We start from the raw sequence: 12,632 nt of genomic DNA on the forward strand, positions 1-12,632 counted from the left end.
TAGGGTGCACCCGAGGCTGGAAGCAGCAGCAGAGTGCCCCGCAGTGCTGGGTGAGCAGTACTCACACGGGGGCAAGGTGGGCATGGGGTGCACACGAGGCTGGAAGCATCAGCAGAGTGCCCCGCAGTGCTGGGTGAGCAGTACTCACACGGGGGCAAGGTGGGCATAGGGTGCACCCGGGGCTGGAAGCAGCAGCAGAGTGCAGCACTCTCATTCTAGAAGGGGGGTTTGAGCATAGTGAGCACAGAAGGCTGGAAGCATCAGCACAGTGGCTCTGCGGGGAGCAGCACACATACCGAGAGGAGGGAATGGGGCTTCTTGTGCACTGAAGGCTGAAAGCATCAAGAGAGGGCAACATGGCTCTGTATTGAGCAGCACTCACCCCAGGAGAGGAGGATGGGCATAGTGTGCTTCAGCAGAGTGTACCACGACTCTGCTGTGAGAAGCACCGTCACCTGTGGAGAGGGTGGGGCACAGTACGCACACAAGGCTTGAAGCATCAACAGACTGCACCACTGCTCTGAGGTAAGCAGCACTCACGCTAGGAGAGGGCGGGAGGGGGCATAGTGTGCACAGAAGCCTGGAGGCATCAGCAGAGTGACCACGGCTCTGCAAGGAGCAGTAATGTTAACGTTATTCATTGGACCTATTGATTGATGTTGAATTGCTTCCCTGCAAGCTAACTGCTGTTATTATTAAGATGATTTCATCCACCTAATACTTTGTTTCTTTTAGCTGATTACCTGTTTATTAACTGATCGCCTTTGGTTACCTGTCACATTTTGTTACTTATGCTTGAGTTGGTTCTGTTTCTATTGCTTCTTTAGTTGATTCTTTGTCCATGCCCGGGTGTTTAACCTTTTTATTACTGTTGACTTAGTTATTTGTTCATTGCTTGCGCTGGACTGTAGAGCCATTGTTGCTTTTTGAGGAGTTCATTTCCTCTTACTGTCCTTTGCTACTGAGTGTATTTTCCTTATCTGTTCATTGCTTGTTCTGGAGATGATTTACTGTTCCTTATCTCGTTTTTGTTTGTGATGGTTTTCTGTCCGCTTGTGGAGTTGATTTACTGCTTCTAATGTTAACTTGTGTTTCTGGTGGTCGTTGTTTACTGCTTGTTGTGGTTGCTGTTTCCTATTCTCTTTGTCTGGCTTTTGCTTGTTGTGCTGTTGATTTACTATTCCTTATCTTCCTCTTGTTTTATGGTGGTTCTCTGTTCACTGGTGCTTGTGGATCCTGTTTCTTATTCTCTTTGTTCATTGCTTGTTCTGGAGATGCTTTACTGTTCCATATCTCTTGTTTCTGGTGGTTCTCTGTCCTCTGGTGCTTGGGGTTCCTGTTTCGTATTCTGTGTCTGGTCATTGCTTGTTTTGGAGATGATTTACTGTTCCTTATCTTTATTTTGTTTCTGGTAGTTCTCTGTTCACTAATTCTTGTGGTTCCTGTTTCTTATTCTCTTTGTCTGGGCATTGCTTGCTCTAGAGATGATTTGCTGTTCCTTATTGTAGGAGAGTACCCTCTTTGTGGCATGGTTACCTTTTTTGCCTGCAGTCAGTGTGTTTTTGACTGTTAACTGGGATCCTGCTAACCAGGACCCCAGTGCCTGCCCTCTCCCTCTAAATTTGGTACATACCAAAGGCATTGGGGCACCAAGGGTTCCCCATGGGGGCTGCAGCATGTATTATGCCACCCATGGCAGCCCATGGGAAATGTGTCTGCAGGCCTGCCATTGCAGCCTGCGTGAAAAGGTGCATGCACCCTTTGACTACAGGTCATGTTTGGTATCAAACATGTTGGAATCATACCCCAATACTTTTGCTAGTATTGGAGGTATAATTCCATGCACCCTGGGGGCTCCTTAAAGGACCTCCAGCTTTGCTCCTATCAGTTTGCAGGGTTTTCTCGGTCAGCCCACACTGCTGCCATGCTACAGACAGATTTCTGCCCTCTTGCTGCTTGAACAGCTCAAGCCCAGAAAGGCAGAACAAAGGATTTCCTTTGGGAGAGGGAGGCAACATCCTCTCCCTTTGAAAATAGGTGTTACATGGCTTGGAAGGGGTAGCCTCCCCAAGGCACTGGTATGCTTTCATACGCACATTTGGTGTCTTCCTTGCATAAACTGGTTTGCACCAGTCCAGGGAACCCTGGTCCTTGCTCTGGCGTGAAACTGGACAATGGAAAGGTGAGTGACCACTCCCCTGTCCATCACCACCCCAGGGGTGGTGCCCAGAGCTCCTTCAGTTGGCCACTTGATTCTGTGATCTTGAATCCAAGATAAGCAGAGACCTCCGGGAGCATCTAAGTGGCCAGGTCAGGCAGGTGACATCACAGCCCCCTCCCAATAGGTGGTCACCCTGCTAGGTGACGAATCCCCCTTGTAGAGGTCTCTATATAGGGTCTCCCTCTTGGGTGGGTCCTGAAATTCGACGTGCAAGATTCCAGCAGGACTCCTCTGCAACGTTTACTTCGACTTCTGGCCACTGAAACTGCAACTGGACTTCACAGGAACCTACAATCTGCAGCTCCAGTGACGACTTCGCTTTGCAACATTGTTTCTCCGGCTCCTTTCAGCAACTGCAAAGTTTCCCCGGCTGTGCATCCTCTCAGGACAGCAAGTCTTCAGTCTGCACCAAGAAGCAAAAATGAATCTCCCTTGGGAGTGAAGGAGTCACTTCCCTACATCAGCAGGCACCAACTGCAGCGACGACTGGCTGCATGGATCCTCTCTTCTGCAACTCTGTGTGGATTCTGCAACACAGGTGGTGGTCGGGAGTGGTCACCTCGGTCCCTTCTACCAGCTACGTGACTTGGGAGGTGGTGAGTCTTTACATCTCCTGGTATGACGGTACCCCAGTGCACCGTGACTCTTGCGGCTACCAAGGCTTGTTGGCTCTTCTTCCAAGGGAGCTTCAGTCTCTGTGTAGCCCTGGCTGCCACCACTCTTCTCTGTGACGCTTAGTCTCCTGCCTGCTGCTTCTGCGACATGGGACACTTTCCCAGGTGTGCTGAGTGGGCCTCACTGCACTCCTTTGCCTGCTGCCTGTGGGTGCTGTATCCTCGACTTCTGGCTCTCATCACTACTGAGGGTCACCTGGGACTCACCTCCTTGGGTTTGAGTCCCCTTGGACCTTCCTGGTTCCCAGCAACTCTTCATCTGTGACTCTTGCCTTTGCCGAGGCTTGTTGGTAGTTTTTCCACACCACTGATGGACTGCAACTCTTCTTCCGATGTGGGACATCGACTGCATCACTCCTGAAACTCTTCCTCTGCTCCTGTGCTGCATAGCCGACTCCTGGTCTTCACCTTCGACCTGGTCCTGTATCTCTAAAAGGGTGGGTATTGGCTCCTTCCCCAACCGGACACTCCAACTGGAACTGGCCTTGGTCCTCTTCATTGCAGGTCCTCTTCTGCCTCCTGGATCCACCTTCTGTTTCTTTCAGTCTTGCTTAGGTCCTGCACAGTCCTTTTACAAAGTTTATCTGTGGGTTTGGGGGAAAAACAGGTACTTACCTCTTCTCTCCTGGTTGTCACTCTGGTACTTACCTTTTGTGGTTTCTAGATCCTCCAGCTCCTCTCTACAGATTCCACTCACCTGGTTTGGGGTCTGCCTTTCGCATTCTTTTTTTTTTTTTTTTTAGTATATGGTTTCCCCCCAGGGTCACTATTGCTTACTGTTATTTCACTGTTTTCTGTTGCTTTCTATGCCCATTCCTGATTACTAAGGTGTATATAATAGTGTATTTACTCACCTGCTAGTAGAGTATTGCCTATACAGTATTTTAGTATTTGTGTTCTTAAAATAAAGTACCTTTATTTTTATAACACTGTGTTGTTTCTTTCATGTGTGTAAGTGCTGTGTGAATGCAGTGGTATTGCATGAGCTTTGCATGTCTCCTAGGTAAGTCTTGGCTGCTCATCCACAGCTACCTCTAGAGAGCCTGGCTTCTAGACACTGCCTACACCTCACTAATAGGGGATACCCTGACCTGGTATAGGGAGATAACACCATAGATGCTCACCACACACCAGTCCAGCTTCATACACTTATCTCTTTTGTTTCTGGTGATTCTATGTTCACTGGTGCTTGTAGCTGGTGTTTATCTTATTCTTTGTTCATTGCTAGTTGTGCAGTTGATTTATTATTCCTTATGTCTCCTTTTGTTTCTTTTGATTCTCTGTTCACTGGTGCTTATGGTTCCTGTTTCTTATGGTCTTAGTCTGGTCATTGCTTGTTGTGGAGGTGATTTACTGTTCCTTTCTGGTGGTTCTCTGTCCTCTGGTTCTTGTGGTTCTTGTTTCTTATTGCCTTTGTCTGGTCATTGCTTGTTGTGGAGGTGATTTGCTGTTCCGTATCCAGTGGCGGTTTCTGCATGAGGGCGTCGGGGCTCCGCCGTCGTAAGTTCGTAAAAAAAAAAAGTGAAAACAAACTCCCCTAACAAAAATGCACACACCTCTTGCTTGGGGCTGCGGCATGGCCCGGGGCTACTGTCACGTGACATGAGACTGGCAGGATCAGGATGATGACAGCGCATTCCATTTTCCTCTGGGCAGGGCAGGCCCTCCCCTGACTGAGTCTGTTTGCCGGGCTGACCAGCTCACAGCCTGAGGCCTGTGAGGTCATCAGCTCGGCAAAGACATAGCGCTGAGGACCAGTCTCCACCCCCTAATGACATGTGGATAAAGTTAGCCCCGGGCGTTTCAGGCTGAAGCCCTGTAGCACTAGGGGCTTCACGTCAGTCAGGATAGTGGAGGATGGTCACCCCACCCTTTCCCAATTCGTCACGGAGGGTGGGACCAGCCCCGTGACAAGTTGGGAAATGGTGGGCGGGGTAGAGTCCGCGCAGTTTGTGTTGGCAAACACGAGGTGTCTGCTTTCTGCGCTGCTGTTGGGAGTCGGTCAGAAGTGAAGAAAGAGAGGATGCAGCAGTTACCAGCTTCAGTCTGTGAGTAAAATTACCAGGGCATCTCGTTAACTCTTTGATTCTGATGTCTCACCCTCGACCAGGGAAGGAGCCCTGCTGCACATTACTAGGGCATTGCCACCCTAGGCTTCACAGTATCACTCCGTGACTTGCTGGCACCGCGCCATGGGGGGTAAGGCACCCTTCGTTCTCGGTGACTTGGTGTGGTTGTCTGGGGTGGTAGCTGCCGGGCCTGGGTCCTTCTCGGTGACGGTCTGGATCAGTTGCAGCAGGAGGAGGCTCGCCTGCAGGTTAGGCTCAGATTCTCTTTGGGTATGGACTGTGTCGCTCTTCCGTGTACCTCACACCTCACTCGCTGCCTCTGGAATTATTTTCATTCCAAGCATTTCTTTCTGCAGCTCATAGTTAGACAACTCTTATCTGCGCCCGCATCCTTAGTGTTAGTACAGACACAGGCGTTTAGTTTTTTCAGCAGACATATATGTCCCTTCGGCTAGCCAGTCTTATTCTTTTTATGATTTTCATCGGGGACCCGGTGGGAGTCACCTTCGTGTTGTGTGACCTCTGGGCTGCCTCAAAGCTGAGAGCAACATATCAGCCATTTGTTCATGTCTTGGGATTCCGGAAGGGCTGGGATCGGGTCCTTGAGCAGCGAATCCACTGGGTTCTGTTTTAGCGTGGCTCCCCTGCCCCAGTCTGCTTTAATAATCTAGCAGTTTGTTTTTTATATTTATCGTCTTAAGTTTATATTTCACAAGGTAATCCGTTTCTGCCTTTAATAATTCCCCCAATATTTTACCAAAACTGACTTAAAAATATAGGCCATGCCATTAAAATGCTTACGAGGTGGCAAATCTAGAGTTTTTAGGGCAAGCGTGTGGGTTCGGCTGCGTCACCCGTGTCCTCTTGACTGCAGCTGCCGGTGTTAGCTAACCACCCGCTGCACGTGGGCAATGTCACTTCCCCCTGCATGCAGAGCTTCCCCTCTGACACTTCTGTCTCCTTTGGGGATGCATTGTTCTCTGGCCTTTTCTCCTGCTTTGCTGGCTCCAGGTAGGGGAATGTGGAATTTGACCACAATGCAGGATGGTGCAGTTCAACAGATATTTTTACTTGAGAAAACAAAACATACCATCTTTCATCTCACAGCCCTACTTAGCTCCCTAGTAAGCTGCATGCCCTCTTAGAGCTCTGCTACTTGGTGCGCACGTGCATACAAAAACACCACCCAGCCAATCCGATCTCAGCATTTTGTCTTTATAAACCATTGCACACCTTAAAGAGTCTTCTGTGGGTGATCTGCGCTTTTCTGTCCTTACCCCTAAATTGTGAAGCAGTCTTCCCACGGATCTCAAGAAGGACGAATCTGGAGAAATGTAAGATGAAATAAAAAAAAGTCCTGCTTTTCTTCTTCTAATCTGGCTTCTTACTTTAAGAACATGGTGGACAGTGCCTAGAGACCTTATGGTTTTAGGTGTATGTCAATGTAATTAGTAGTAGTATCTCTTGCTTTGTGATTACAGACTTGTGCTTGGGATAGAGTGTCCTGCAATAAATTCGTTTTGGGATACATTTTGTGTTCGACCCTGTGGGACTTTTTTTTAAGTCTGGAAAAACAATTGCCAGTAAATGCTGGTGTAGGATTCGTGAAACCGGAGTCGCAAAGCTTTTAGTGGTAAAGATGGTGGTCCCATTGGTTCTGTCTCTTGTTATTTTGTGCCCTTTAGGGGCGACAAGGTAGCCAGGACCTCCCATCACTGCTTCCTGCCCCTGGTGTTTTGTGTATTTATTCCCCCTTTATGAAAATGATTTCGTTGTGAAATATTTCTACTTTGGGAAGTTAATGGTCCCAACAAAAGGAATATATTTCCTGAAACATATTCGAAGCTCATATTTGAGTGCGCATTCATGCATAGTTCAAGACTTGTATTTCTAATTTTATATATTCTCTACTACTGACAAAACTTTCACTATATGGTCACTAATCTTGACTGAGCATGTGACACTTGTGCAATGGGATCTCTGTAATATCCAGTAGTATTGCTCTATGAGCTTGTAAGATCAGCACTGAATGTACATTGTGGCTTTTGATTTGCCCACCCTGCATTTCCATGTAGAAATGAGGCCGGATGGAAAAGTAAAAAGAAAGATGCTTCATACATTTTGAAGAATGATGTAACCTTGCAAGCTAGCCTGCACGGGATAGATATTTAGCACAACATAAGACATTATGGTGGAAATCGATTATTTCACATTTTTCAATGTGTTCTGGTGAAGGTTAAATCTCATCCTGGGTGGGATGTGTGCCTTGCAGCCCACAAAGTATTGAAATATTTATTTTTTTAAGCCCTTCAATACGATTTTTTTCTATCATTGTATGAGAGAATTGTCATGTAAGATGCTTAATTTGGCAGTTTTTCTCCCAAATGTTCTTGAAGCGCGCGCCGAACCCGCCCTAATCACTGCACCTCACTCACGTTGTTCTCTCCTGATAAGTTTAAATCAAACAAGATTTTTCTTCCCCACCAGAATCAAAGTTTACCCGCCGCCACTGTCCGTCTCTTGTGTTTCTGGTGCTTATCTGTTCACTGGTGCTGTGGTTGCTTTATCTTCTTTGTCTGACCATTGGTTGTTGTGGAGTTGATTTAATGTCGGTTTCCTTTTGTTTTTGGTAGATCTCTGTTCACTGGTGCTGTGGTTGCTTTATCTTCTTTGTCTGACCATTGGTTGTTGTGGAGTTGATTTAATGTCGGTTTCCTTTTGTTTTTGGTAGATCTCTGTTCACTGGTGCTGTGGTTGCTTTATCTTCTTTGTCTGACCATTGGTTGTTGTGGAGTTGATTTAATGTCGGTTTCCTTTTGTTTTTGGTAGATCTCTGTTCACTGGTGCTGTGGTTGCTTTATCTTCTTTGTCTGACCATTGGTTGTTGTGGAGTTGATTTAATGTCGGTTTCCTTTTGTTTTTGGTAGATCTCTGTTCACTGGTGTTGTGGTTGCTTTATCTTCTTTGTCTGACCATTGGTTGTTGTGGAGTTGATTTAATGTCTGTTTCCTTTTGTTTTTGGTAGATCTCTGTTCACTGGTGCTGTGGTTGCTTTATCTTCTTTGTCTGACCATTGGTTGTTGTGGAGTTGATTTAATGTCGGTTTCCTTTTGTTTTTGGTAGATCTCTGTTCACTGGTGCTGTGGTTGCTTTATCTTCTTTGTCTGACCATTGGTTGTTGTGGAGTTGATTTAATGTCGGTTTCCTTTTGTTTTTGGTAGATCTCTGTTCACTGGTTCTTGTGGTCAGTGTTCGTTTTCTTCTCTTTGGGTGTTCATTGCATGCATTGGAGTTGGTACACTAACCATTTTCCTTGATGCTGTTGACCCCACTGTTGTGAGTATTTCCTACGCCTCTTTGTTGCTGGTTGTGGACTTCATTTCCTGTCAGTGTTCATAAACACTGTTCAGCCTTTTAATTGCTGTTAGGATGACTTAATGTGCCATGCCTGTTTGTTATTTCTATGTCCTTGACTTTGCTTTGCTGTATATCTGGGACCACTTCCCTAAAATATCTCATGTAGGTTGAATGCTCTTCAGCCAGTACACATTTGTGTGTTCCCCACTCTGGATTCACCATGTGTTGCTCCCACAGTACGGCCGTCTCATCGACCTGTGCCAGCCCACGCAAAAGAAGTATCAGATAGCAGTCACCAAGGTGCTGGGCAAGAACATGGACGCCATCATTGTGGACTCCGAGAAAACTGGCAGGGACTGTATCCAGTACATCAAAGAACAGCGGGGCGAGCCGGAGACCTTTCTGCCACTCGACTACTTGGAGGTAAAGGCACTCAAAGACTGATGTGGGGGAATGAATCACTATGGTCATGTGTACCCTAATATGCGGGCTAGATTTGCATGATATGTGGAACAAAGGTTTAGTTTATTAAATCAAACTAAAGTGTTTTGTACAGCAGACATAATGACTCACATATTTAAAGCTGCTTGCCTATGTGAGAATGAAGAAAACATCAGCTCTGTGAAATTAAATATTTGCAAAGGATCAACCAAATAGAGACAACTGCATGGGACAAATGCATTACAGTTAACTTGATAAGAATAATCAAGTCACTAGACCTGCAGGTCTGGAAAAATATTTTTTCCTAATTTCGAGGCCTGCTCCTGAAGCCTCTTTACACCTGCACATAATCATAGTCTGCCTTCTTGTGCAGCTATGTATGATGATCCACTAATCCCTGGCTTGCTTTGCTCTTTAATTGCTGGTAACAGTGTAATTGTGGTCAGATCTTGTGTGCGTAACCATATGACAAACCCTTTCCACAAAATAACCATCGTTGTCTGACCACTGTGGTCATAGAGGAGCTCGAACGCAGATTTCTCTCTTCTTTCTTTTTTTCCCCCCTCTCTTTCTCTCTGGAGTGGCGCCACCTCTGGTAGGTGCCATTTGGTGCCTCGAGGCGAGGTGCACATCTGACTTCGAGTATGCAGGTTTCTGGTAATCCTGTTCCTGGTTGAAGGTACATTACTAACTTGCCTGCTTTCTTTGTAGGTGAAGCCCACTGATGAGAAACTGAGAGAGCTGAAAGGGGCCAAGCTTATCATTGACGTTATTCGCTATGAACCGCCCCACATCAAGAAGGCTCTTCAGTACGCCTGTGGCAATGCCCTGGTCTGTGACAATGTGGAGGACGCCCGTCGCATTGCATTTGGGGGATACCAGAGGCACAAGGTGAGTGATGGGACCTGACGTCAAGCAACAGCTGTCAGTGATTGTGACAGAAAAAGACTAAGCATGATGCAAGTGCAGGCTGTCGTAATGTACATGGAGTAGAGTTCTGACTGGGAGATCAGTCACTTCTGTAGTATGTTTTGACGCAGTTATTTCTCTTGAGGTTTGTGAGGTAGAGGGCGTTGCATGTGACCTTTATCATTTTATGACATTTTGTGTTTTTAGACAACTATAATTTCTGTTGGGAAAGTGCTTTTGGAGCCATAAGTAGGTGGAAGTTGGACATTTTAAGGGAGGGTAATTGTCCGCAAATGGGATCGGGTGGATGAAAATTAATTAGGTTTTTCACCGCTATCTAAGTGGAACAAAGTTAATTTAATCAGACTCGAATTTAACCTGAATTTGTTGGAAGGGCCTACAGTGCAATATCAAGGGCAGTAATAGAGTATATCTTGGTGGAAGCCACATTGTTTTTGGGAGCCGTGGCCCCGCCGTTTTTACTGTTATCACCTACCATTCTGGTTAGCTTGCTAGCACTCATGTGCAGGCAAGACACTGCTTATTTAAGGAGTAAAAAAAAAAAAAAGCGTCCTGTTGTATGGCAGCGCTGGTGGTGCACCAAAGGCAACCTTGCCTGCCCACTGACTGCACGCAGCGGGCGGCAGTCACGCTGCTGATTTTTTTTTTTTTTGTGGGGGGGCGTACACCGGAGATGGAAACAATAATAGACACGTTGCGGGCTTGCCTTACTGCAGGTATTCCACGGTATCTCGATTTGCCAGGAATGACGTGGGGTGTAATCTCCTGCCTGAAGCATTTAAGAGAGAAGAGAGTTTTACTGAAAGCAGTATGATTTCCAAACAGGAGCGTACTTTAGGGAAAGAATATTGGGAGGAATGTGGAGTTTCTCAGTGGAAGCACCTATATGAGGTGGAGGGCAGTGGAGTTTCATGCAAATCCCTTTGTATAAAGAGTACACAATACAGACTACAATGTACTTTGGTAGACGCACGTTCACCATCTAAGCATGGAACCAAAGTCAATGAAGTTTTGAGGGAGAATAGGGTCAGTCTGTGTCTCTTGGACTACTCGGGACTCTAACTTTGATTTTGGGCTGGTATACCCAATGGACTACAAAGTTATGCACCGTCCACGCTCTGTAGGTGGCGGAGGGGGGATTAGCAATCATCTTTAGCTAGGACTTAGGCCATAGGAAGACATATTTACAGACCTTCACTGAATCAAAAATTCTGGGCGTCTCAGTACACTTTTCGAGTTCCTCCTCCCTAATGGGGCTACTTTATCATAGGTCCCAGGCCCTCCGGAGCACTTTGTAAGAGGTTTCCTGGAATTTCTGGCACCTCTGCGTCTTTCCCATGCTAAACTATTTGTCTTAGGTGACTTACATTTTTTAATAGATTCAGCCGAAAGTGCACATACGTGAGACTTTGTTCACTCATTGGAGGCAATAGGTCTAATGCAGTATGTTAACAACCCAACTCATGCTAAGAGTTGCCCTCTGAACGTGATCTTTGACGCAGAAGACCTCATTGTGAAAGGAGAGATAATACCACAATGTTGGTCAGACCATTTGCGGATCCTTTTTGGTATTGGAGGACTCGACAAAGGTGCAGGGAAACAGCCGGACACTATGAAGTGCCCGTGGGGAAGAACGAATATGCAGAAGTTTGGTAGCCAGCTGTAATGGTCTCTTCCCCAAATACCAACATGCGTGTCCGTTGGTATGATGACAGACTCTTATAATGGTTGGACAGCCAGGCTTGGAGACAGGACGGCACCAGTGAAGCCATCTTGTACTCGAAATTGGCCAACTGCACCTGGCCATAGCGGGAGCTACGAATAACCCAGAGGGCATGTAAGAAAGCGGCAATATGCTAGCGATCTAACTATGTGTCACTGCTAAGACTGAAATGAACAGAGTTCAGAGAGTGTATAGGAAACTAATAACGGAAAAAGTCAGCTGATTCTCAAATTAAATTCTCTCTGCTATTAATACATCAAAGTTTTTGACAATCCGCACTTTTCAATACACTTGCCTGGTGTCACTACTTCCTTAACTCGTATGCAAAACCTTTTGTGAAGAGAATTGCAGACGTTATGGAACGCCTCTCGACTCCGGAAAAGTGGCCAGAGGAATAGCTCTCCCTGAACGGGGATTAGCAGGTTGGTGCTGGAGAGAGGAGAATTCAGCCACTGTGGGAGGTGGAAGTGGAGTTATGGTAACTTGAGTTTGAACAGATTTCCAATTCTCAATTTAAGGATTTAGCTCATTATATCAAATCAGGTCCACCTTATGATTTGATGCCGCCTAACGTTTGCCTCTCATTAGCAGATACATTATCTGACATCCTACACCCCATATGTAACGCATCATTGTCTCAGGGAGAAGTTCTCTGGAACTGGAAAAAAACATGTGCAAGTCCCTCTTAAAAGAAACCAGCAACTGATCTGAATACTCTTAATAATTCTCGACCTATCTCAGTTCTACCAATACCAGTCAACATACTAGAAAAATATGTAAATTCTAGTAAATTACCTAGAGAGCAATGAGCTACTGGACCCAGCTCCAACAGATTTCTGTCCAATAGGACAGAAACCATACTGGTACCCATCCTAGATGATCCAAGGTTGGCAGTTGTCGAGGGCAGCCTGAGTTGGGCTGGTGTTAAGACTTGTGCCAGACCAAAGACCACCTCACCTTCAGGAAACTTCTCAAGACCTGGCTGTTGGAGCAGTAGCAGCACCTTCCTCCCCCCTTCTCTCCCCTCCCTTCCCCTCCTCAGTGCCTTGAGACCCTCACGGGTGAGTAGTGCGCTTTACAAATTCCTGATTGATTGATTTGATTGACTTGTCGGCAGCCTTCAATACCATCTCCCATAGGATACTAGAATGGAGACAGTTGGAGTGTAGGACTCTGCGCTAGAATGGAGAATGGAGCATTTCGTATTTGAAGGCAGA

At 46.3% G+C, this 12,632-nt stretch overlaps 1 protein-coding gene across 1 annotated transcript in view; it reads left to right on the plus strand.

The window, feature by feature from the left end:
• The window catches only part of SMC1A (structural maintenance of chromosomes 1A), a 205,068-nt gene that overhangs the window by 93,555 nt on the left and 98,881 nt on the right, over positions 1-12,632 (plus strand). The window contains exons 10-11 of the mRNA XM_069209287.1: positions 8,559-8,744; positions 9,474-9,653. Coding sequence (XP_069065388.1) covers positions 8,559-8,744; positions 9,474-9,653 — 366 coding nt within the window. The remainder of the gene's footprint in view (positions 1-8,558; positions 8,745-9,473; positions 9,654-12,632) is intronic.

The sequence above is a fragment of the Pleurodeles waltl genome, chromosome 10, assembly GCF_031143425.1.
Source record: "Pleurodeles waltl isolate 20211129_DDA chromosome 10, aPleWal1.hap1.20221129, whole genome shotgun sequence".
NCBI lineage: Eukaryota > Metazoa > Chordata > Amphibia > Caudata > Salamandridae > Pleurodeles > Pleurodeles waltl.